The sequence below is a fragment of the Stegostoma tigrinum genome, chromosome 7, assembly GCF_030684315.1.
Source record: "Stegostoma tigrinum isolate sSteTig4 chromosome 7, sSteTig4.hap1, whole genome shotgun sequence".
NCBI classification, from domain to species: domain Eukaryota; kingdom Metazoa; phylum Chordata; class Chondrichthyes; order Orectolobiformes; family Stegostomatidae; genus Stegostoma; species Stegostoma tigrinum.
In genome coordinates this window covers 67,687,895-67,715,683 of record NC_081360.1, presented here as the reverse complement: position 1 = coordinate 67,715,683, position 27,789 = coordinate 67,687,895, and the positions used below count along the sequence as shown (strand labels likewise).

Here is a 27,789-nt window from a genome sequence, read left to right as displayed (position 1 = left end):
AAATCTTGATGCAATAAAAGAGAAGGTTGATATGCATAATGTGGTATGTATGTACTTCCAAAAAATACTTGGCAAAGTGCTATATAACAGGCTTGCCAGTGAAGTTGAAGGCTGTGGAATTAAAGGGCAAGTGGCAGCATAGACATGAGGTTTGCTGAGTGTCAGGAAACAGTATGTTGTGGTGAATAGTTCTTTTTCATACTTTTGGTCCCCCCAGTGTTAAATACTAGGACTGCTGTCATTCATAATTCATAATTGATATTTATGGCCAAGACTTATGTATACAGGGCACAATTTCAAATTTTGCAGACAACACAGAACTTGGAAATATTGTGGGATATGAGAAAGATAGTAATAGACTTCAGAAAGATATAATAGGCAGCAGAATGGTTGGCGAAGTAACAAATTAAATCTGATGCAAAGATGTGAGATTTGATTTGATAGGAAGGAGGAGGAAAGGTAACATAAAATAAAGGATACAATTCTTTCTCTCCATCTTCGGTCTGCATCCCCCTCTCTCCCTATTTATTCCAGTTCCCTCTCCCCATCCCCCTCTCTGATGAAGGGTCTAGGCCCGAAACATCAGCTTTTGTGCTCTTGAGATGTTGCTTGGCCTGCTGTGTTCATCCAGCTCCACACTTTGTTATCTTGGATTCTCCAACATCTGCAGTTCCCATTATCTCTGATACAATTCTAAAGTTGGTTCAAGAGCTAAGAGATTTGGGGTATACATGTACACATAAGTGAAGGGGCTGGGACAGGATGAGAAAGCAGTTCCTAAAGTGTATGAAATCCTTAGCTTCCTAAGTAAAGGCGTAGAGTAAAAAAGCATGAAAGTTATGGGTGAAACTTGATACAACATTGGTTCAGCCTTAACTGGACGATTATATACAACTGTGGGTGCCATATCTGAGGAAGGATATGAACGCATAATGAGTGGGGGAAAATAATCCAAGAACCGCTTCACCAACGGGAGACTTCAGGTACACCGCTAGCTGAGAGGCTTTATGGTGTTCTCCTTAAAGAAGTTAAAGTTGAGAGGAGATTTGATAAATGTATTCAAAATGAAGAGGGGTGGAACAGCTAAATAGGGAGAAACATTTCCCATTGGATGAAGTGTCAAGAACCAGAGACCACCAATTTAAGTTGATTGGTAAAACAACCAGAGGTGACATGGGTATATGTTTGTTTAGACAATGCATGCTTAGGATCTGGAATGTTTTATCTGAGACAAAGGTGGTGGAAGATTCAAAATTGTACAATTATCTAAAATGAAAAAAAAATCCAGATTTATGGGGATCCATTGACTTGCTCTTACAGAGAAGTGCTGGACACAATGGGTGAAAGGAACTCCTTTCATGCTATAACCATTCTACATTTACTTGACTAAATCTTGAATTTAAATTTACAATGTAAATGCCATTTGAAATGCTACATCTTTTCCATCCCAACAAATTTCTGTTGGTAAAACAACATAGCATAGATCCAATTGCTACTAATTAAAACTACTTCAAGTTGTGATCAATAACATCCAATTTGGATACTTGGTTCAATTGTTGGTCAGACGTAACACAAAAGACAGTGTAAAAGGGCATCGGGGCATCAATAAGAAGGCTATCAATAATGTAATTGAGGTACTGTACAACCAAGTACAAGCAACAGAAGACAGTTTCAGCTCCTAGTGTTAGAATAATGAAGCATGGAGTACATTTTTTATGATAAAACAGTTACTTTTTCTTGGAAAATGGAAATGTGAAAGTCTAGTCAAGGAATGGTCTTATTAACGGTCAATTGAAATCAAATAAAACATGGTTGAATTTAAAATGAAAATATCATTGAAAGTGCTATTTGGAAATTTATTTTAAATATATTTCTAAAGCTCAAACCATTGTTCAAAGCGTGACATGGCTCTTTGTATGGAAATGATTAATAATTCAAAGTTATAATGAACAATGTGTCCTGCTAACTGACAATCACTTTGTAACTGTTTTCTTGTTTGAAAAGATAGCTGGAAAATTCCCTTATATATTTTCTCACAGTATACAGTTGGTTTTTAATATACAATTTAATTGATTGTTAACAATTTCAGTGGAAAAGTTGTGTGAAAGTAGTTATTTTTTCCTTGAGAAATATGTTTTAAATTGATTACCAAGATGATATGATTCTAATTTTAAATGGCGTGATGTAAAACATATCAAACTATAAGTGGTATTACATAAACATCATCAAGTTAAAAATAAAGGTTATTGTGAATGGTGTATTTTTACATTTCAATTTTACAACTAGGTTAGACAGCTTATCACATGCTCAAGGCTTAAAGCACTCTATCATTGTAACTTTAGATATTTATTTTCTTAACACAGCACTGAGCAACTGTGGAATGACAACGTTTTGATCTGATTATTTTCTGCAAGGCTGAGAAGTTATGAACGTTTCTTGTAAAATCACTACAATGGAATGGCAAATTTACTACTAATGCTTAATTGCAACAAATTTAGACCCACTGACATTCTATGTTTTCTATTTTGAAATCACAATTCTCACAATGGTGGGAATAAAATTAAAATTCTTGTTATAAATGGATTGCATCAATGATAATTTTCAGTCAAAATCCTGGAATTCCGTCTCTAATCATATTTAGATTTATTTATTTGTCATGCCTACTGAGAGTAAGAATGCATAAGTACAGCAAAAAGTGCGCAAAGTCACCAATTACTCGCTCCTACTTGATTACAAAAACCTGAATTAAAAGATTTATCAGAGCCATTAAGGTAACAAAAGAAATGTCCAATCTCAGAGTCCCAAGTGCAAGCACTGCTCCAATCGCTAGTCTGCCTTATCGGCCCACACTTGCCGCTGCCTTATCGGCCCACACTTGTCGCTGCCTCACCAGCCCACTCTCACCACCGCTGCCACACCGGCCCACTCTCACCACCGCTGCCACACCGACCCACTCTCACCACCGTTGCCTCACCAGCCCACTCTCATCACCGCTGCCACACCGACCCACTCTCACCACCGCTACCTCACCGACCCACTCTCATCACCGCTGCCTCACCGACCCACTCTCACCACCGCTGCCTCACCGACCCACTCTCACCACCGCTGCCTCACCAACCCACTCTCACCACCGCTACCTCACCGACCCACTCTCACCACCGCTGCCTCACCGACCCACTCTCACCACCGCTGCCTCACCGACCCACTCTCACCACCGCTGCCTCACCGACCCACTCTCACCACCGCTGCCTCACCGACCCACTCTCACCACCGCTGCCTCACCAACCCACTCTCACCACCGCTACCTCACCGACCCACTCTCACCACCGCTGCCTCACCGACCCACTCTCACCACCGCTGCCACACCGACCCACTCTCACCACCGCTGCCTCACCAACCCACTCTCACCACCGCTACCTCACCGACCCACTCTCACCACCGCTGCCACACCGACCCACTCTCACCACCGCTGCCACACCGACCCACTCTCACCACCGCTACCTCACCGGCCCACTCTCACCACCGCTGCCTCACCGACCCACTCTCACCACCGCTGCCACACCGACCCACTCTCACCACCGCTGCCTCACCAGCCCACTCTCACCACCGCTGCCACACCGACCCACTCTCACCACCGCTACCTCACCGACCCACTCTCACCACCGCTGCCTCACCGGCCCGCTCTCACCACCGCTACCTCACCGGCCCACTCTCATCACCGCTGCCACACCGACCCACTCTCACCACCGCTGCCTCACCAGCCCACTCTCACCACCGCTGCCACACCGGCCCACTCTCACCACCGCTGCCACACCGACCCACTCTCACCACCGCTACCTCACCGGCCCACTCTCACCACCGCTGCCTCACCGGCCCGCTCTCACCACCGCTACCTCACCGGCCCACTCTCATCACCGCTGCCTCACCGGCCCACTCTCATCACCGCTACCTCACCGGCCCACTCTCACCACCGCTGCCACACCGACCCACTCTCACCACCGCTACCTCACCGGCCCACTCTCACCACCGCTGCCTCACCGACCCACTCTCACCACCGCTACCTCACCGGCCCACTCTCACCACCGCTACCTCACCGGCCCACTCTCACCACCGCTACCTCACCGGCCCACTCTCACCACCGCTGCCTCACCGGCCCACTCTCACCACCGCTACCTCACCGGCCCACTCTCACCACCGCTGCCTCACCGACCCACTCTCACCACCGCTACCTCACCGGCCCGCTCTCACCACCGCTACCTCACCGGCCCACTCTCATCACCGCTGCCTCACCGGCCCACTCTCACCACCGCTACCTCACCGGCCCACTCTCATCACCGCTGCCTCACCGGCCCACTCTCACCACCGCTACCTCACCGGCCCACTCTCATCACCGCTGCCTCACCGGCCCACTCTCACCACCGCTGCCTCACCGGCCCGCTCTCACCACCGCTACCTCACCGGCCCACTCTCATCACCGCTGCCTCACCGGCCCACTCTCACCACCGCTGCCTCACCGGCCCACTCTCACCACCGCTGCCTCACTGGCCCGCTCTCATCACCGCTGCCTCACCAGCCCACTCTCACCACCGCTGCCTCACCGGCCCACTCTCACCACCGCTACCTCACCGGCCCACTCTCATCACCGCTGCCTCACCGGCCCACTCTCACCACCGCTGCCTCACCGGCCCACTCTCACCACCGCTGCCTCACTGGCCCGCTCTCATCACCGCTGCCTCACCGGCCCGCTCTCATCACCGCTGCCTCACCGGCCCACTCTCACCACCGCTGCCTCACTGGCCCGCTCTCATCACCGCTGCCTCACCAGCCCACTCTCATCACCGCTGCCTCACCAGCCCACTCTCATCACCGCTGCCTCACCAGCCCACTCTCATCACCGCTGCCTCACCAGTCCACTCTCATCACCGCTGCCTCACCGGCCTGCTCTCATCACTGCTGCCTCACCGGCTCATTCTCACCACCACTGCCTCACTGGCCCACTCTCACCACCGTTGCCTCACCAGCCCACTCTCATCACCGCTGCCTCACTGGCCCGCTCTCATCACCGCTGCCTCACTGGCCCACTCTCACCACCGCTACCTCACTGGCCCGCTCTCATCACCGCTGCCTCACCGGCCTGCTCTCAGCACCGCTGTCTCACCGGCTCATTCTCACCACCACTGCCTCACTGGCCCACTCTCACCACCCCTGCCACACCTGCCCTCTCTCACCACCGCTGCCTCACCGGCCCACTCTTATCACCGCTGCCTCACTGGCCCATTCTCACTGCTGCTGCCACACCAGCCCTTCTCTCACTACTGAAGTTACTCCAGCCCACTCTCATCATCGTTGCCTCACCAGCCCCACTCTCACCACTGTTACCTCACCGGCCCCTCTCTCACTGCTGACATCACTCCAGCCCACAATCAATCCACGGCCATTGCAGAATTTGGCCCCCGTGTTGAGCTCCTGCCAAGTGGTTCCCCTTCACAACTACCCGACTCCTTATCAACTCCTTAAGTAGGTAGTTAGAAGGGTGAGGGGTTGGGGTGGTATAGAATGACTGCAGAGAGGAGAAGAAAAAGGAAAAAAGAAAAGGAAAGGGGGCTGGTGAGCAGAGTGGATCTCCAAATGCAGCGACTTACCCTACCACCATCTTGCTGGATAGAACAGAGACTACAGCGGTTCAAGAAGGCAGCTCACTATACCTTGTCAAGGGCAGTTAGCGATGGACAATAAATGCTGGCCCGCCAGCATTGCACATGTCCCACGAGTGAATGAAAAAAATCTGAAATTATAGCAAAATATGTGGGAAAATTGGTTGATGTGCGATTACTGGAACATGTGATCATTGAAATTAGCCAACGGATTAAGCACAATCATTCTTCAGACTTATCTACCATAAAACTGATAAACTGTAGGAATTACTTAGTCACCCTGATGTCACTGTTGAAGTAATCTCAGAGCAATACTGGCAAATTCAGGCAACAAATGTAATCATCAGGTAGGTTCTGGGTGGAGCAATGTGGGCCAATAGCAGCCTGCAGTACTATTGTGAAGCATTCTTGCTCCATAAGACTCCATATTAATTGAAGAATTATTTATTTGAAGGAATTTGAAGAAACAATTGAGGCAAAACTTAATTACCTTGTCTTCAGCAGCCATCAGCAGCTCATTTAAAACACATTGGTTATGTCATTCTAGAGCCTGGAAACTAGTTGAAATATACACCTAGTTTTTGACTCAGTTCAGAGAGATATCCTTAAGAAGACTTGAAGCAAATACCAAACAAATTCAAGACTCTTGTCATCTGCTTAAGGTGTTCAGGAAGAATGTCTGAATACTGTCTGAGCCAACATGGCTTTCAAAATATTTCAGTCACCATTGTAAGGCAGCAGACAAATCCCACAAGAGATTATACTTGCCCCATTTTACAACTGAAAAGCTGGCAAAACGGGTACATTTGCTGCACATGCTTGTCCTGAAAATAATGTAAATATAATCTACCTGGATTGGGAATGAAAATAACAATTATAATTCTGTAGGGAAGTCTTACTTTCAACAAAAGTAAAGAAAGTAGCAAGCATTGTTGCAATGGAAGCTGGCTAGAATTAAATGTCAAATGGTCATGTACGTTACTAAATACTTGGAAAGTTTTTTTTTCCAAACCAGAATCACCCTCCCCCAAAAACAATCAGAATTCAAGCAACAGCTGGAAAGCTTAATCTAATGTCCTGTACTTAAATGTGGAAGGTCACAGAGTACTGATCTAAGGAACTGTGAAGTCTTGCTCACCCGACTGTTGACACTTAGTAAACGGAGAAGGAGGGACTTGTGTGTGCATCTGCAAAAGCATAAGCCCAACAGCAGAAAGAATAGGAAGCTGCTTCTATTCATGATTTGCAGGGGTCCTTCTGAATCAGTGGGGTAATGCAAAAAGCCCCTCCACCACCTCTGCATTAACTTGTATTATAACAGGATTAAAGTAAATTTAGCTCCTGTATTAGCATTCTTTAACCCCATTCACTCTTACTTGATGTTTCCGATGGCCTTTGATCAGCCTTGCATGGTGCTGGTCAACTCAGGACGAAGCAGTCAGAAATGAGACTGTGAAATTTTCCTGATGTTGGATCTCACAAGAAATGTTTGTTGGAGCTTTCTTGCAATTCCAGAGCACACCCTTATATTCCACACCACTTTTTATGAAAATAATTATTGATCTCAAGCAAAATGGCCAGTTGCCAGACAGGCAGTTCTAATTTTAAGAAACAAAATTTTGCAATGTATTTCAGATTTTATCATCCTGTCATGCTCTTTCCAGAGCTTATTTTCTCATTTATGTATTAATTTGCATATAAATTAAATGAGCATTGTTGCTTCAAGGCAGTTGAGCACAAAAACATTGACCATACCAGATTTCTTTGTTTTACTTCTACAAGCGGCAGTTAAATGGCAGGGTGGAGAAACCAGAGTTAATTTGTACTGATTTAATTGCTTGTTTGTTTTCCAACTACCCTTTTAATATCCTTTTTAAAACATATTGCTACTGCTGGCTAGAGGATAATGTGATGTTTCAGTTTTATGTGTATATTTGAAAAAATGCTAAAAATACAGCGGCATTTAATTATTTTTGATTTTCACTAAAGAAAACATGCATTAAATATTCATTCAGATGCATGTATAGATATCTACATTTTTTGTATTTCTTTAAAAATATGTAAATCATGGGTTAAGGATCTATTTTATGTCTAACCAACCCAAAGTGAATGTATGTACTATCTTTACAGACTGAAATAGACTAATGATCAATAGATGTAGTGCAGCTTATTCAATATTTTATCATAAAACATATAATTTGTATTTATAATTAAGTGCCATCTGAATAATAAAGCTTACACTTTATCAGTAGTTTTGAAACTATGACTTTGTGTAGACTGTCATTGGTTTATGGGTGGTTTTGAGATGGGTAGGAAGCCGTAATTCAATTCCTAAAAGATGATGTATTTCACAAGTGAGAATCATCCTTAACTAGCCACCTCCTGAATTACACTTATGCATTTTGAAAAGCTTCAATAAAAGTAATTGGTCCTGGAAAAATGCATAATTGCCTCTGGTTTCTTTACAAAGAAAAGATCTACATTATGTTGTCATAATGATTGAAATATATTGGCATGCAAGGCCAAATTTTAATAGGTAAAATATAACATGTTCAGTTTTTTTTAATAATCATAACCATTATATAAACTTAAAATTCTTACGTTAAATATAGCAAAATATTGCCAGTCTTTTTGGACTTAAGTTAAATGCCATTTCATTACCTTTTTGCCCTTTCAAAACACATGAATTCTGTAGCTTTTCACACTCTTCAAAGCCACACAATCCAGACGTTTCTTAATCAGGTCATTAATTACAGAAGAAAACAGGCATTATCCTGCCATTTTGCTCTGTGAAAGAGAAATTGTGAATCCTAATGTGTTTGGACTAGGTAGTGAAATTCAGGGAGCTAAAACTTCAGTGTCTAATTTTAGTAACATAAGTTATTATATTTGAATCATACTCAGATATATATTATTTTCATAAAACTGTGCTGCAATTTAAAGTAAAAAAAGCAGAAAAAGTGAATTTTGTTACCACATAAAGTTTTCATTATAGTGTATTATTATACAATTTATTCAAATACAAATGTTGCCTCTGAAAGCATCAGTTTATGTTTTGTGCTTTACAGTTAAAACAAGTATATATAATTGCATTTAGAGCAATGTTTAATATTTGTGCAAAGACTTTTTGCACTTTCAATAAATAATTTTGTAGGTTATTCATTCAATTAAATAAGTAATAAATTATTTTATTAACAGTAGTTAGATTATTTCATCTGAGCCACAATTGTTCATACATTTATATACATTAAACATAGTTATTGAAAAATTTCTAAAAATAGACAGAACTCTGAGGTTTTTTTCAGTTAAAACTACAATCTTCTCCATTGACCATTTGTATTGAAAGGATAAATGTCCTTGTTTAATACATGTGACATGATTCCATATCGTTTTTAAACAAAAAATTCACTGCAAAAATCACACCATACATCAATTATTTTAGAATGATCGTAGAATGGTTTTGAATAACTCAAATTGACACCTTATGAAATTCTAATCTAAGATATGCAGATTATTATACATTAAGAGTGGTAATAGGTATATACAACATTACCTTACTTCAATGCAGAAAATAAAAAATAGCTGTTGATCAATAGATTTGATTGAAAACTTATGTGGTACTAATTATCAAAATGTTAGGACAAACATATGAAATTCGTATCTTTTAATAAAAGATATAAAGCTAAGGAAAAAGATATAAATAAGTGGATTACTACATTTATTCACATAGTGGCAGTAATAATCCAATCAATAATAAGGTATACCAAATAGAGGATGAAATTTACAAGTTCTCTCATAGGAGTAAAGTTTTAGCTGAATACTGTGAGCTTAATTAATATGGAGCAGAAAATAACATATGATAACAAAATACCAAAAGTTATTCCAAAGGAAAATATAGAATATGTAGATTTTATTTTCATAGTTCATATCAAGTTAAGCTCAATTCCCTTGTGTTCCAATTTCCAAGTGTTAACTTTAATTTTAATGCAAAGTTTACTTTAACACTGTTAAGCTAATATATTCAGCATTATTCCCATGTATTTTGAATTGGGTAAATGGTACTGAAGCACAGAAACGAGATACATTCTATATTTTGAAGTCTCAAAAATTCAAATTCCTAGTAGAAACATATCATTTAAAATTTCTTCAACACCTGGAATTGATTTACTATGTTTTACTTGTTCTGTAGATTATCAAACATTTTGTATGAATGATGACATACAGCAACTATTGTATCACTTCAAAGTGATCATTAATAACATTATTCTATTTCTGTTAAAAAGAAATAAATTTAACTTACCACAACCCATCCATAGCGGTATGGCATGGAAACTTAACTCTTGCTAGACAGAGGAACTTTGCAGTTGTGTGGTGACAGGGTGTGGGGAGGTGGTAGATGTGGCCGAGGAGACTGATTTTTTTTCCATATTAGGATAATCAAGGGGTAAATTCTGAAACAGACTGAGCACTTCACAATTTTGGCATTCTCTATCAACATTCAAAATTCCTGTAAAGAGAATAAAGATTCCACTCCTCAGCTACAATACATTGTTAGACTTAATCTTACTAGAATACCTCATCCCCCTAACTGTTGTTTTATTTTTTTCTTTTTCTTTCTATTTTCTCTTTCATTTCCTGTATTAATTGCAACGATTCCTGTGAGAGCCGTGGTTTCTGTAAGAATGTGGATAGTTGTGTGTTGTGTGTGAATGTAAAGTTAATGACAATTCATTTTATATATGAATTTTACAGCTAACATTGAGAGAAAATTTTTATTTCATCAGTTTAGCTTTCAATCAAATCCATAGCCCAAAGGTAGAAAGACAATTTACTGAACCTGGGACATATTAACTATCATAAACCATACCAGGTGATCAGGTATAATATTGTTGCTGAATTTATTTGTTAAAATTATAAAGAAATACAAGAATAGTAGTAATTAAATGCTTGGGCAAATTTAGATCTATTTAAGAACCCTCAAAAATGAACAAAGTGAACTGAAAAGGATCACTTCACTAGATGCACTCAAGCTCGAATGCAAGAAATTACCATAAACTGCATAATCACCGCAAGCTGTATTCCTCATCCCATTGAAATGCCTCAATCTTTCATAAGTTATCTAGTTATTTTTCTTTGTTCAAAAATGTTTGAAATGTTAAACCATCTGAAATTTGATTTATGTTCAGAGTTTGTTGAATACATATTAGTAGTATTTGAACAAAACATTTGCCTTTAGAGCTGTATCTAAAGGAGGAGATGAAACATTCCAGGATCCCCAGCCTTGTTCGCCAGCCATGAGTCCTTTCTGGAAAGAGATGCTGTACAAAGTAGGCTTCACTAACGTCTACAACTGAACTGCATGCTGAAATTCACTTTTTAGCTCTCTGATGAAAAGTGCATATAAGTGAAATAATAAAGGCATATCAATGCAAGGGTTGAGTCCTTGAGAAGAGCAGAAATACATTATAGAAACAAAAAAAACTAACAAATTGCAAAAATTGCTTTGTGTAGTTGCACTATCAGATGTATTAGTCTCATTGTGCAACAATAGTTAAACAATTAGACCAAGGGCAGTTAGAAAGGTTTTCAAATGTCTAAGGCTATCTATGTATTTCATTGCAAATACTATTTTATTTTGCTTCACTATTTCAGTTCAGTATGTCACCAGGATTATATGTTTCTTCTATAGATTTACTTACCTTTTGTCTTGAGTATTAAAATATAAAATTTTGGGCTAATTTAGTAATATTTAAATGTTTAAAGTTAACGTATTTTTAAAAACAGAATAAATTAAAGTACACGTGCACAACAAAACACTTCAAGTTGAAAAGTGTCAAAATCATTGTATGACAGTGATAGCCTTTGGATGTCAATTTAGAATGTTGTCACTTTTTAAAAGAAATCTCAATATTTCATGATTCTGCATTCTTGTCTTTCTATGTATTTTATTTTCCTTTATTTGCGTATCTTTCCTGTCTCTCAGCCTTTCTGTTCCATTTGATTTCTTTGTGTTCTTCTACTATCAGTTCTCCTTTATATACACTGCTAAAGTTCCCTGCTCCTGTCTTTCCTGAATCCAGCAAAACAGTGTGAAATGTACCACTCAGCGATTGAAGGTTTATCCGCTAGAAGCATCTAGCAGTGCCAGCACATGTCCATTCAATATAAAGTATGTGACAGTTCTCAGTCAAGTTGTTAAGCATTTCAATTTTTATCTTCCCTTACCTTTCACTGTTCTATTCATTGGAATTGTTAACAATTTTCTTCTTCCTGTTCATTATGTTTATCAGTAATAGTTTTTAAAATTGTTCTATGTTTGTTCCTTTTTTTATTCTGAGTTCCTTAATTCTATTATTTTCCCTTTCTTTATGATTTTATTTCTGCTCCTTTGTGGCTCACAGGTAAAAAGTTGTAAACATATGAATGGGGAAGAAGCCAAAGCACAAACAAAGAAACGAGGAAAAAGATTTTCTGCCAGGATCATATTACAGAGAACAAAAATATTTGGGCAGTAAATAAAGAGAAGGCATGGAATATCACAAAGTATTCCAACAGAAATGTAAAAGGAAACAAGGTACCCAGAGAACTTAATTGCAGCGAGTGCAATGCTTCATTGAAACATCGAATGGAATGATCAAAACTTAAATATAAAGTAGCAAATGGAACATTTGTCTTTATCTGCCTCACTACATATCATCTTGCATTCTCCCTTGTTAAACAGTGATATGAATAAATTTTTTGTTGTATTTTACATAAGCTACTTGACTAATACATTAACCATAACCCAGTTAAATCTATTTAGAAATTATTCCATGTATTTTACTAGGTTCATTGTGTACCTTCAAGCATGTGTGATTTTATTATGATTCAAACAACATGCTCACAGTTTAAAAGCATTTTTTACTCACTTTTGTCCACGTGCAATTTTTATGTGTTGTATAGTGGTGACATGCATGCCCTTGATGCTAATTTCCAATGTTGATAGCCACTCCAGCACGTTTCTATCAATCCTTTCCTCCTAACTGGCCATGCAATAAAAATATGATTCATCCCCTAATACCTCATGCCCTCCGTGAAGTCCTTAGATTCAACAAGTATGATGGAAAAATATAGCCACTGATATGTACCATTGATGTGCAGAAAGCTCATTCTCAAACATTTCTCCAAATATATCTACCTTAGTTCCTAGTAGTGTATACACTTTTAGCCATTTACTACAGCCTCATTCCAAATTATGCATTATTCTTGACTAAATGGCAAATTACTCTGCATCCCAAGGCACGTATTATTGTAGCATATGACTAGAGTCTATAATTGGCGAGGGAACTTTACCTTCTAAAGGTAATTTACTTGTCCTTTTCCATTGTCAGTAAAATACATGATCACAACTTCTGTTTCCCAAATATTATTGTGATCAGTAATTGTGCAATTAAGCAAACCAACAACAAATTAGTCATAGAATGTGCTGCACATGACCATATTTGCTTAAAGTATTTTATAGTGAATTGCTTTAAAAAATATTTTGTGGGAAGTTTGACATACACCACCCAAATCTGATTGTAACCTACACTGTTGTGATCATCTAAATAGCAAAATATAATGGTGGAATAATTGTAATGTGCTGCATTTTATGTTTACCAGAATATTGCAAGTAGTTTTAACTATTAGTGACTATTGAGAAGAGATTGAATTAGGAGGATTTTTTCATCATTACTGGTGTATATGATTTTTTCTAATGTTTGAGCTATTTATTATGTCTATTTCCTTGCAGCTAATAAACAAATGTCTGGAAGCAGACTGAGAATTGGAATGATATCAGAAGTATTTGAACATATGCACTGCACATGGCATCCTAACATGAATTACTGCTATAAGGCGGCTGAGCTGCTCCAACAACAATATAAATGCCCAACAAATTGGTGAGAGGAAATGATGAAAGAGCTCTCAATCATTAGATCTTTCTTGTGCACCTATCAAAATCTTCATTTTTATTCTGAAACCCCCCCCCCCGATCACTATTCAGTGGTTTTCTATACTAATTAATCTCTTTTTTCCCCCAAGTTCCTCCCTGTATATAATTCACTTTAAACTTGGCTGTTATGCTCGAAGATAGTCTTGGAATGTTCCCATCACGGCGCCTCACATTTCGTCATGAAAAAAAAAGACTGTAACTGATTATCACATCAATAAAAAGAAAAACCTTTAGATGAAAATTTTTCTTCAACTCTGACAATTCATAAATGCATTTAATGTGTCAAGCTGAGACACGAGGCTATTGGCAAAATATTGGCGAACCATCCTCAAAATCCTGCCGTATTTTCTTGGGAGGTTGAAATTCGATCATTTCCTTGATCCCATTTAATAACTCAAGATCTGCATGCGGCCACCGGAATCATTTGTTTACGCTGGATAGTTTTAGTACATTGCTGATAACTGGTGAACATTTGAACAGACACCATTAGAATGAGATCCAATGAATACTGTTTACTTCGAGAAACTGTTTAAAAGGGTAATGATAATTATTACCAAACAAACAAGCTTGCAATGGCAAGCAATGTACCTACTCATTGTAATGATTATTTTCAAAAAGAACAAAAACATGCAAGAATAAGAATGATTTACAAGTTTGGGAAACTTCGCAGATTTTCTTAAACATCATCTTATTCATCGTGATACTTGCATTTAATTTGGACACTATAATTGATCCTCTGCTTGGTGATGTACACAGGATATTCATTAATGCATTGTATACCTTTTCTACGGTTATACATGTAATGCAATGCAGTAACAGGCGAGCAAAGATTAATCCTTTCAACGATTTTATAATAAGACTAGGAAAAGTAACGGTGGCTTAGAGAGATGAACAATATCTAACCGCAAAACATTTGCATTGTTTCATTTGGAATTGTCCAGTCCTCCATGAAATGCTTCAAGTTAGACTATTGTAATAATTATTTTGTTTTTAATAGTATGTTTTTTTAAATTATAAATCGCCAGCCAATGTTGTTTCGGGTTTTTTTTTATTTTCTGTTTTTAGTAACTCAATCTGTTTTAAATTGCGGAACCGTTTTGACGTAGATATTGAATTATCGGCGTAAACTAAGTGTTATAATTTCAATAGCATTTTTTCCTGCTACGAAAAAATATATTTAAACCTAAGGTAATATATGAAGGCATTTGTTTACGGTCCTATATTTTACAAAAAAAAGTTATTGGAGGACGAGAACGGATTTTTCTACGATACCGTTATGTGGTTATAAATTCGGAATTCACAGAATTATAATGGATGGAATTATGTACCTGTATTTGAATGTACTATGAGTGTTTGTTTTAATACCAAGCAATTTATTTTTATTCTGTGAAAGCAGATTTCTATTGTATTTATTTTTGGAGGGTTTGTATGTGCATGGCCCAACTGATAATTTGTTTGCAGATCAATAAAATTAAAATTGCATTTTAAAATCACAATGTAGTAACTATTTAAGAAAGGTAATATACGTTTTCTACTTTCAAACCTAGACATATGTTCGTCGTTTTAAAATAATTTATTAATTTAATGCTCAACCATTAAATGGCAAAGCTCTGGACAATAAGTTTATCATCTCAACTGATGACCAGATCTTGTGCACTCTTAATCCAAATTGAGAATATGAAATGCAAACTCTGGGGCAAGATGCAAATTTATTTTTAAAGAATGCAGCATTTATTCTCCCTCGCAAACTTTGCATTCGAACTCCTTAAGACAAGTAAGTTAGTTATTTACAAGCTTGACTGCAATGTAGCCAATGAGAGTGTTTACGGGAAATAGCATTGATTTTGTTGCATGGCTTGATTCCATATGTCTACCAAAGTTAAGGTGTCTTATTCAGAAATAAGATCAGAGCCCGCTCCCAAATGTAAACTTGAAAATTTAGGAATGCATTTGTATGAAATGCATTAGCTATATCTTCGTTTTGATTTGAAGTTGCTTTTCGTTAATATCCAACTTTTCCATTTTTTTGATGGAATGTGGACCAATGACACAAATGCAATATGTAGTCTACAGATTTTGTTTTCTTCCAAGCCTTTGCTTTCGAATTGAGCATTACTTAATTTATCTCTGAACCCCTACATACTTTCCGTTTTTATTGTAATCCTTGCAATTTCTTGTATAAGGGCGTATTTTGTATCATCATTATGGCATTTATTGAAGTATTTGCTTCTGAAATCTGACTTTTAAATGTTCTTAATTTGTATAGCGAATTTCACGTGGCAAGCTAAGGGTCACCTCAGGGCATGTCAGCATATACAACTGTCGTGGAAAATTATTAGTAATACTTTTTCTCCTTTGTGCAGAATCACATGTATATTCATGGGCCATTTTGTCGTGGTCAGTAATTACTCTTCTCGAGAGTGCATTTGGTAAGATGATGTCCACACGTTTTTGTGCCTCCTTGACCAAACATGATCAGAAGGAACAGTGATTTATGACTTGTTTCGGTTCATTTTTTGCTGCTTTATTTGTCTTAATTTTGAAACTTTTTCTTAAGTTTGAAAGCTTAATGATTTGTTGTAACATTGGATCTTTAGGATTTTTCCGCTGTTTTTTTTTCTTTCAGCTTATGTATCTTTGATTTTTTTTTTGAAAAATACATTGGTTTTGCTGCTCTAATTCTGTATCCTTTAGCTGCCCATGCACGCAACAGAAAATATTAATTAGTGCTGTATTTCCTAGCAGAACTTGGCAAGATTTTGTACTTCTTTCCTTTGTCGTTGAGAAATCCATTACTTGAAAAAAAACTGTTAAAGTCGAAACCGATGCCAATGCAAGGTAAAATATTTCTCATCTAAAGTTTTTCTTTTGTGACAAAACTTCAGCATTTATTAACTGTTCCGTTCACAAATGAGCTCATCTCAGTTTTGGGGAATAACATTTTACTTATTTAAGGTATGGTAAATGGTTTGATGTTACAATAATCATTATTTGATGTAAACATGAAAAATTTAAGAAAGCATGTTTAACCTGAAACAGTAAGCGTCCAAATTCCAAAGGAAACGTTTACTACGCTATTTGAGTGATTTTTTTAACAAAAGTTATAGATAAGAAGAAATTGTCTGTCAAACTTTTCCCTGTCAGATTTGAGCACCGCTAAAATAAATTGGAAAGGGGGCCTTCATACTTGCATATGACACCAATCTTGGTTTTTCGTTTCAACTCGCTCTATTTTATGGACAAATAATGTATTTGAATATTAGGGTAATATTGCTTCTGATTTGTTCGAAATCACGGATCACAAATACAGTACACTGCTTAATCAATTTCTTCCAATTGCCAAAATACGATCAAATAATAAAGTTGCTGTTGATCTTTTAAATGACGAGGAAACGCTTACCTTTGTAATTATCCCATGTATTAAGTTGAACTACAATACATAATGATTTTAGTGAACGTGAGAAGCCTGTAGTTTGAAGTGATCAGTTGCTATTGTTACATTTTGTTTTGTTAATTTATGATGATTTGAAATTCTAGGTATAGCGAATCATCTTGTTTTGATTTTAAAAGTTGATGGTATCAGACAAACGTACTGCTGCCGAGCAGATGGAACATTGTTGAAACAGATTCCAAACAGAATGGTCTTTTATTGATCTGCTTCACTGGGCAAAGGGGCTAATATGAAGCGATCTGACATAAAAATAATAAACTACTTAGTTTCAATCAACTGTGGAACCCTTCAGTTCCAGAAAGCATCCCAACGTTTTCCTATCATTTAAATTCTGTCACTGAGACTTCTGTTAAACATCATCTGCTAACAGTTGGACGCTAAAGGAAGGCATTTAGAAGCTGCAGCAGGATGAGCGTAGTGTTAATTTGTGTCTTTTAGCTTACACCCTTCCCAAGATTTTGTTCAGTAATGTCATATAGAGTTGTTCCATTCAGTTACAGTTGTTGAAGATAATAACGAGGCACTATTTCACTGTGCCATTATTTATATGTAATTTGGAAAGAAGGTTACCGATATTGATGCATTCTTGTTAATAGAACATGATTCGGCACGTTAAAAAAAATTAAACGACTGAAACTGAGATATCGTATGAAGTTGATCGAAGTGCACACATAACTGCGATTTATGAGCAGCAGATGCCGCACAAATACTAAGCATAAATGCTACGTCAAAAGGTCTACCAGAGTTGTGGGAAACTTGATTTATACGACAAACTGTTCATCTGAAAAGCATATGTAGTTAGTAGAATGTCTGTTGCTGTGCTCGAAATGGTAACTTGGCAAAATATCTCCAAACTATATACAGTTCAGTGCAGCCATGATTACATTATCATATGCCAGGAGTGCAGAAAGTAGGCATCTGGGAAAAGTCAGAAATAACCAGGCCGATTTAAATATGTTTCGATAAAAGGATGAGACCCCTAAGCCGACATTCTGCACTGTTGTCTTTTCCGCAGTTCCAGAATATGATAATTGCACGGCTTTAGGCTAAGTGATAGAATTGTTCAACAAACGGATCGGTGCGAGAAAACTTATTAAAATTTCGGTTTATCGCTCAGCATTTATATAGGTTATGATGCAAAATGAATAGATAAAAAGCGTGTTGAGTACTCTTCCTATTGAGAAACAGAGGCTTTAGTAGTTAATTCAATTTAGGAAGGGGCTGTATCTATCTCATTGCAGCAGACAAGTTGTTGGTAAAATTGTGATTGCAAATGCTCCGTTACACAGAACACAACAAGGATCAAGTTGATAACTTTGGCCGAAAGTGATTTTTTTAAAGATAGCTCGAACACGAGCCGGAATCCAGTCTCACACATAGTAACCACTACGGTTTTACTCCACACTAGGCCTATCCTGGAAACACATAAACCTATTTTATTATTCGGCGAATTACTGGTTTCTTTCGGAGTATTCAATAAAACATTAACACGCGAGGAAATCAAATATTCAATTCATGTTTTCACATTCGTTCACCCAATATTCTCAATTTGTGCCCAACGTGCATTTCTCCCGTAAACCCAAAGTAAAAGAGCAAGGTTATGTTTATTGGATTCTTTGTTTTAGATAACGCATCTTTGTGTCGGAAATTGCTATCTGCCCTTTCTTTCGCTCTCCCTCTCTTGCACTCTCTCTCTCTCTCTACACACTCACATATTAGTCTGATAAAATCAGAAATCGTATGCTCCTTTTTTAAGTGTCCTGCATGGCCAGATTCTGCTGCTTGACCCCAGAGGCAAGTCAGCTCTCTCCTCCTCCTCCCCGCGTCCCATGTTATTCCGCCATACGGGCACAGACGACAAGGTGACTGACAGAAGACATTAGATGGGACCATCCAGGGCGGCCTTTCAAAGTATAAGTAGCGATACCTGCCAATCGGCGGAAAATAAATACGTATTTTCCCCATTTTACATCCAATCCGTGCACTATCGTGTATCTACTCACATTAATATCACCCATTATACAAGGAGACGATTAAGTATAATTTAGTCGGACATAATGATAGTATACTGAATAATGTATTTCATATTTCGAAGTGTTTGAATTGAATGCGTTGGAGTGCGCTAACCTGACCCTGTAAGATTAATTATATATAAATTTACACATGTCCTTCAAACGTGCATAAAGTGTGCAACAGATTTAGATGTAGGCCAATTCGTATATATCGATTTGGTATTACATATATTTGATGCAATATCACAACCTTACCTCCATTTTTGTCTTATCTGCATATCTATAAATACAATCCATAAAATGAAGTCGCGCACTGCACTTGCGCCTTATTAAAACCTTATTATTGTAACTGCAAATATTGCAGATACACTTCAGAACCAAACAACACTGTTTTTGGTTCCGTGGCCTTCTCAAAGGATATCTCTGCCAGTTAAAATGGAGAGCACTCTACATTATTCAGAGCACGTTTACAGTGGAAAGATAAGTTTCACTCAATATAACATATCACCACATCAGGGATATCATGTTTCTATTTGGGAGCGCCACAAGTTTCCAGACAGATCCGTTAACAATAACAGGGTCTTGCCACTTTTTGTACAGCTTGCAATGAAAGTTTACGGTACAATTCACCGAGTAACGTCTCAACTGATACTTAACTATTGCTATTATTTATTTCAAATTGATTCTGAATGTTTGAGATAAAAACATTTTGATTCAATTTTATCTCACTATTTAAAACAAAACTTAACCGATGCCTTTCGCATGTAAATCTGCAGGGTTCTTTCTAAACAACTCAAAGCAAACGGCTTATATCTGGCCAAGGTTTGTTTTGGTTTCTAACAGGTCACGTTACTAAATCAAGAAACGGTCAGCATTTATTGTTCAGTATGAGTTGTTTCAGTTTTTTTTAAAAAAGGGTCAGTAATCGTTCTTCTTAACAACCTGTAACACAACAAGCAATTTGGTGCTCTGTGATAATAAAGTTTACATTAAAATCGTTTCCATGGATACTTTGAGATTCTCTCATAGAATGTCCCATGTTGAGTTATATATTAAAACAAAACTGATATCGGCGAATGGTACATGTATATATGTATTTTTAGAATAAATGTTTGACATAATTAATTGTTAAGCTGGTTGAAGTGGATATCTTTAATAAAGTCTTCAATTTGTTTCATTTTATAACGGCTGACTGAAACACGAATGCTCCGTGTTACTATTTATATTAACATACTCTGCAGAAAACATTCCTTTCTCATGTAATTTATTATGTTTCCTGTAATGTTGCGTATTATATAACAGAGGAAGGTGTTGGCGAAGGTCTTGAGAACAGATGTGATCCAAACACATTTTACCCCTTGGATAAAACCAATTGTTCTAACCAGAGCTGAGGAAAAGCAGGCTAAGGCCAATAATTCGCAGCTCGACACTCGTTCTTTAGAAACTATTCACATCAAGCATTTAACATTTTAATTTGCTACCTAAAAGTTTCACTCACGACTGGTAAAGAAAGAAATAGAAAAATGTTGGAAAATCTGTAGTATATTTTAAAATTAGTGCGAATTCCTTGATTAACAAAATATACTTTCATTTCTTTGCTGCAAATTAACGACATTCAGGTATTGTCTGCAATTAAGAAGGGGTAGGAAAATGAGACACGTTCCATCCTCCCACGGAGTTAAACAAGAATCAAGGCTAGAGGGCGCTGATGTGAATTTTCTTCCTCGTATATCTCAACATCTGAATTCGTGCATAAGATCCCCCATCTTTAGGCCAATAGACATAATACTTGGGAGTTTAAAAGCTGAAATAAGCTTCCTCGTGTAAGTAAGATGAACTGCTTATTAGCTATTGTTCATAATTCCTCACAACACTTCAAAGGGCTGCACAGGTTTTATATTTACAAATGCGTCACAACTCGTTGGAAATGTTTCAAAAGAGTAATTCCGCAAAACTGAATAGATACAGGAAATATGGCGAGATGCGTTATTGTCTTGCTGTCTAGGAAGTAAGCTCTGGATCCCGCCAAAAACAAAATCAAAAATGCTTCCTGGCTGTATTTAAAAAGCAATTGCTGACAGCGAAAAATAAACTTAAGGCAACGTTACAAGATTTAGGTCCCTCTGCTGTTTTCATTGATGGTGGCAGATATTGGAGAAAACAGGTACATGTCCAGACAACAAAGTCCTGACAGACCACCTTCACAAGCATCGGGCTGAACCCGACCGCTTAACTGCGTGTATTCGCCTCATTGTTTCCCTCCCAGCCAGCAAAGTTTGATGCGGCTTTGTCACACGTACACACAGTCCACGTGCACTTTACTGTATATTCATGCTCGGGAAGTTTTTTTTGTTTCGTAATGGCTATCTGTTCACTTCTCACCACCAAAATAAAAGAACATTTTCAATATATATGTGGGAACATTTCAAACCTGTACCTGTGCAAAAAATGCCACAATTGTAGGTAAGTTCCTCAAGAATCAGTCGGAAAATACGATTGTGCACGTTTCCCCCTCGTTAACCGAATTGTATTTTAAACTGGCAATGCACATTTCACGCAGGCACTAATATTTAAGATTATCGGATGAATAGAATAAATTGTAACTGTTTTGTTTGCCATGTGCGTCATTGACAGTATATGTATTGTTTTCTTACTCTGTAAGCAGCCTTTTGCCAATGGTTTTGTTTTGCTTACAATTACTAACAGTTGTGGATTTGTTTTGGATTCCTCCTTGTTTTGTCTTAATCCCAGAGTTAATAACCTCACTTTTATTTTTGACGCCAACTGTGTGAAATACTATTGGGTTTCATCCCATCATATAGGCCTTCTTTTGGGCGATGAATAATTTTAAAATGTATTAAAGCCAATGTCATTTGTCAGAAAGATTTTTAAATCGAATGATTTCAACGTTCGATTATTTTTACAATTTTCTAGATAGGTAATGTTTGTAACTACTGCAGTGTATTTTAATATATTTCCCCTTTTTTCTGTCTAAAGGTGCCTTTTGTTATATTTCAATCGCTGTCTTTTGCTTTTGTTTTACACAGAAAGGCCAGAATAAGTAAATTATACCGATTTTAACGGTTTTTTTCCCTTTTTCCGTCTGCAAAGCTGTGGTTTAAAGTGACTAGAAAATTTCTTCTGCTAGCTTTTGTTGCAGCGAAATATGAAGCCCACTTTGCTGTTAGAGCGTGTTTGCAAATAGTTAACGCAGGAAATTTCTTTCGTACCATGTTATAACCCAGTACGACCGACAGGGATCAACGTTCCCAATGAGGAGAATCAATTGCCTGATAATTTGGATATCACACCATTATAGATAAAGAAACGAGCATTAGAACGAGTATATGATTCAAAGAATAAATCCCAGTGTTTTGTTTTCTGCAAACGATAACTTTATGTTAATTGTTTCCTCAGTTTTTTTTATATGTTAAATTTGCCGAAAGCTAGCTCTCAACGATTGAATTGACAATTCTCATTTATACCCAATGCGTTCTTTGAAAACATCATAAAGGATTTAATAATTTTAGGCCTCGCCTGAATGACCATCTTGCTCCAGTTTTGGGAAATGATACTACGGCTTACACAAATTAAAAAAAAGAACCTTAGGAAAAGTTTAAAGTTTGAAGTATGTTTCCAACAATCTCGGGACCATACAAAAAAGGGAAAAAAGAAAACGTGGAATATCAAACAAAAGTCTGCCTTTAAATCTTTGCCGTTTTGTTTCGGGAGTTAACATATATTTTGCGTTTAGAATACATAAATGGGATTTGTTTTGCGTCTTTCTGTAACATACATGCAATGTGTCCAATTTGAATTTTAGAAGTGCCACTATGCACGGTTTCACCGAAAATCAAGGAAAGCAAATTGAAACGGCGCCTCCAAAATCGGGACAGGGATTATTTGAATTCAGCACACCAGGTTAAGTGCACTGAACTCGAGTGGAACGTATAGCAACATAACTTTTATTTATTTTTGCAACAGTGCCTAAAAATGGATCATAAGAAATCTCTAGGTTTCCTTTTTTACGGAAGTGATATGTTCATTTAAAAAGATTGCATATTATTTACGAGCTTTAATGTACAAGCACTATTTCCGTGTGCAATGACACTGTGCGGGATTGTTTTAATATAAAATCCAATCGCGATGTATTTTACAAAGCAAGGTTGGCTCCTGTCTAAAACTGCACGGTTCGCGTGGCGACATAAACCCCAGCCAGGGAGTTTGGCTGGTGTCTTTAAATAGCACTGCCAGCTTTGAGTTCACTTTCTTTGATGCTTGCTGCACTTGGATAGTTCCCTTAAACCAAAACCGGAGCTCAGTCGGAAAATAACAAGTACGATACCAGATTATTAGTGAGAATGTGCACCGAGCACAATCTACATTTTATTTGAAGCTACATCATTCTGAACATAGTAAAATCTTTGGCATGTAGCGGCGATTCATTATGTAGTCTCTATATTTCTGAACGAGTTCAGATAAGACCGGGTTCACATAAAATCTCTAGACCTGACTGACATTGACTAAAACAATTAACGACAACATTGAAAACGAAAGGGATAAAATCTCGGTCAAGTAGGGATCGCTAGACATCTCCTTACCTGAAATTAAATATATACAACGCCATAATGTGTTTGGTTATATATAATTTTAAAATGCTTGAATTATAATTCAGTCCATATAGATACACGCAGATCGAATTTAAATAGCACCTGTCACAGTCCTTTATTTCAATAGAATAAAATGGAACAACTTCAGTCACTATCTTCCTTGTCGTCTTGAATTGTTGTGGTGGAATGATTGTAAAGTCCCTGGGCCATTAGATGGAGAGCCAAGCTGTTCTTCAGACCACTGGCTTTCTTGATCTTGGCCCTCTTATTCTGAAACCAGATTTTGATCTGGGACTCGTTCAGACTGAGTTCTTGTGCTAAAGTTTGCCGTCGCTGCTCGGTGATATAGCGATTGGTCTGGAACTCAGCTTTAAGTCTCTGTAGTTGCTCGGCTGTGAATGCTGTCCGCGGCCGCTTATCCTCCTTCTCACTCTTCTTCTTCTTCAGTTTTCGAGTGCGGGGACCTGGGAAAACCGCGGCAGGGAGACAGAATAAACAAATGGTCACGCTTTAATTATTTTCCTTTAAACTAAATGCGTTCAAACCCTTCAGAGGGCCACACGGTTAAATTATGGACTAAGAATACATAGTCTCCTTTAAATAGGCGCCATATTTATAGAATTAAAATTAACAAAATGGCGCAAAGTACATTTCCCACAATAGAACAATCAGAACAATGCTGCTACAAGGAAGGAACGTTCCATGTTATGCTTAATTCTGCACCTAAGACAATACTGCAGTGTGCCATTTTTCTTTGCTAGCTCTTTATGTTACATCTTTTATATCATTCAGTTTTTCAGCGTATAAAAGTTCATTCCCATTATAAAGGGTTAGGTTTTTTTTTTCATCTGATTAGCTCGCCACCGGTTATTGGATATAAAACACAATGTAAATAAGACGCTAATATTACGTTTTTTTTCCAGAGGGATATTGAGGTGACCTATATGCAAAATATTTGCATTCCTCTGAAGCTAAAATGAAAAAAAAATTGTCGCCAGAACGAGATTCTCTCCGCATTCCTTATTATCCGTGAGCGGAAATTAAATACGCCTTTGTTTTGTATTTTCAAACATTCGTGGATATATCGTAACGCCAATGCACGCACTGAGTCAATGTGCCTGCACGAACATGAGTACTACGCGCTGCCTTTTTAACTGTAAACAAAACACAATTTGTGAATCAGAGTGTGAAGCAGTTCAAATTCCGAGCTGAGAGTGCTTCAATTTCCAATAAACGTTGTCGCTATCTAATCGGCCTACTGCTTTCTGCTTATAATTGCAGCAAAAGTTTATGATAAAGCGATCATGTTAATTTAGGCCAGTGCCTTCAGACTGCAGATTTCCAAACTCTGATAACAATGTAGAACAGAGGGAACATTCAGCGAAAAATGTTACTCGGTATAAATTGTACAGAACATAGGACCATGCGATATAAAATGGGACTTTATGTGGTTTCCTTCTAGCGCGCGTGATACCATCAAATTCCAGGTAAAGCTTGGGTTTCGGTTAAACCGCTGATTTACGGGATATTTGTCTTGGCTAATCCTGTCATAGCAACTTCTATATTATATATCCTCATGTGGTAACATGAGACTAATCAGTGAAATGAGAGTAAGAGTGGGATATAAAGCAGATAAATATGTGAATACACTATCAAGAATATCAGCAAACGTGTCCCAAATTTTGTGATTAGATTTTAACAAGTTCAACTGGTCGTCAAAACGCCCTTCATTCATGTCATACTCAGTGGGTATATAAACTTTTAAGAACACAAAAAATACATCTGTTGAAAATCATGCCCAAACTATGTTTGGCAATGTTAATACAATCATTTTACTACTTGATTGAAAAGCTAAAAAGTGACGTTTTGCTAAATGTTTAGCCTGACAACTCAATCAATCAATCAACTAGTCAATCAAGCTGGCTTTTCTTAGTTTGAAGAGCTCGATGCCATGAATAGCTCGATCTACACAGCTTGGCCAGGGAAAGTTACAGGATCGCTTTCACCCTGGAGAGGAAATCTCTGCCTCTATCTCTCTCTGGTGATCCTCGACAAGGTAACCCAGAACGAACAATCCGGCCAGGCCTCGGCACACAAGCCAATGTACACACCATCAGATCAGGTTTTTGCAAACTTGTGCACGAAAGGAGAATCATAATACTTCCCCAATCGAGGCTTTTCCAATTCTTGTACCTCATAGGAATGTTATTTATGACAGACTGCGCTATTTATATCCGGAAGTGATGCCCTGCCGCTCTTGGGTATTATACCGAGCGTGTGAAAGTCGTCCTCTGTTATTTCCAAGTGAATATTTTTTTCTTTACGTTGTGAGAGGCCCAGCAAACCAATGTTAGGCATATATTAATGAATAGGAATTAATATACTCACAAAGCAGTTCGATTTAGTTTTTAATGAATTTCTACGGATCCTAACACCATCAGAAACAGCCTTAATTGGCATTTTTTTTGCAAGCAATAAATGCTAAAAATACAAAGATAAATATATTTCTAGCCTGGTGTATTGTACAATACTCAATTTATTTCTTGATACCTAATACATTATTAGATTTTTAATTGAAAACTTCAAAGTAGGGAACTAGAATAACTGTATCTCTATTACCAAACATTTATGCATTCAAAGTTCCAAGTAATGAGTCTTAAGCGTTGTGAAAATATCACAATTTTTGCATCTTGCATCTTCAGTTTTTTTAGTTAACAGCGCGATAAAACTGAGCTGCACTGACAGTTCTGTATGTCTAACAATCCCTGGCCTCGAGGCTTGGAATGCTTTAATCAACATCAAGGCCCAAAACTTTAACTTTCGCTTCATGTCGCAGTTTTACCGTTGTGTTTGTCAACTGCTAAACTGTAGAAGTACCTAAAGACTATTGCGCTGAAACGCTGAAATTTTGATTTCTACCGGAACCTTCTCTATCCATTTTACGGTCGTGATTCTCGAGTGTCTTTTCGATGCCACATTTCAGTTAGAAAAAATAAACAAAAAGCCGTGCGGGTACCTCGCTAAGCAGCAGTTGCCGGGTTGAAAATTGCTACACATATTACAATTAGCTTCTAGAGATTCTTGCTTTTGCAAAATACAGTAGCCGTTATTCTTTACACAGACATATTTACCATTTTACATCGAACAAAACAAAGAGGAGCCAGTTAGATAGATTTCTGCTGTTCAAGTGCACGATTTTCTTGCCCGTGTTATAAGAACTATGAAATATCTTACCAGAAGAGGGTCTGTCGGAATATCTAGTGCAATAAACCCAGGCAGGCCACATTAGAGATGGTGCTGATTTGATTCCATCACTGTTAGATATAGGTTCTGCATTGGCGCCCACAAGCATAAGCGCGGAGCCAGTGTTTTCCGCGTACTTTGCCGAGTTAGTTCCACTGCCTTCGTTTTGCTTTGGTTGGGACTGCTTGGAGGGCTGAGAGGAGCTGTCAGTACAGTCTGAATTCGGGTTCAAACTCGAGGCGTTCGACGGCCTGCTGAGCGGATTGACGTTTTCTCTGCCCGATGTCTGTGCTCGGTCCCTGTCCTTCTTACACCCGAAGTCCGGCCTCAGGATATTGTCGATGAAGAAGTTAGTGTTTCTGTGCGGCGGAGGGGGCGGCTGCGCCGCGGCATGGGGCTGTATTTGAGGAGACTGAAAGGGGGGCGAGAGAGAAACGCTCTCCCCGTCACTTGACTCTCGACTCTCCACACGATTGTTTTGATCCTTCTGCTCTTCCATAGTTCGAGGGAACTGTCAAATATTCGCCGATTACAACCCCCACCCCAAACCCCCCTCCCCCCCACCCCTCCCTGACCGGAGTCCAAACGAGAGAAGCCAAGCACCTTCACTGGCGGACTCTGGGGCAGTTTCTGTTTGTTTTCCAAGCTCACTTTGCAACGACAGCTGCCCTATGTACTGGGCATGGCGGGCGGCTCGGGTTGGGGGGGAGGCACGCACTTATTGGGACCTCCACTTTACATACTTACGATGCCATGCGAGGCTGGCAGTGCCCTGGTCTTTGTCGGCAGTCCGTGCCGATGCTCTGACACCGCCGAGCTTTGCAAACTCCTAAATCGCCGCGGCTCC

General features: G+C 38.6%; 1 protein-coding gene across 1 annotated transcript; it reads right to left on the bottom strand.

Annotated features, from left to right (window-relative positions):
• Nucleotides 1–23,450: 23,450 nt before the first annotated feature.
• en1a (engrailed homeobox 1a) lies at nucleotides 23,451–27,472 on the bottom strand. The gene is made up of 2 exons (XM_048534779.2): nucleotides 26,934–27,472; nucleotides 23,451–24,163 (listed from the first exon to the last, which is right to left on the bottom strand). Exons 1-2 carry the CDS (start codon nucleotides 27,439–27,441, stop codon nucleotides 23,844–23,846), a joined length of 828 nt encoding a protein of 275 aa, XP_048390736.1. The 5' UTR covers nucleotides 27,442–27,472; the 3' UTR covers nucleotides 23,451–23,843.
• Between the last annotated feature and the right edge of the window lie 317 nt (nucleotides 27,473–27,789).

What these genes read in the sequence shown, in the direction of transcription:
- en1a (XM_048534779.2), bottom strand. Translation starts at nt 27,441, where the DNA reads ATGGAAGAGCAGAAGGATCAAAACAATCGTGTGGAGAGTCGAGAGTCA. An exon ending in TTCCGACAGACCCTCTTCTG is followed by an intron (nt 24,164 to 26,933) that starts GTAAGATATTTC and finishes CGGTTTTCCCAG; the next exon opens with GTCCCCGCACTCGAAAACTG.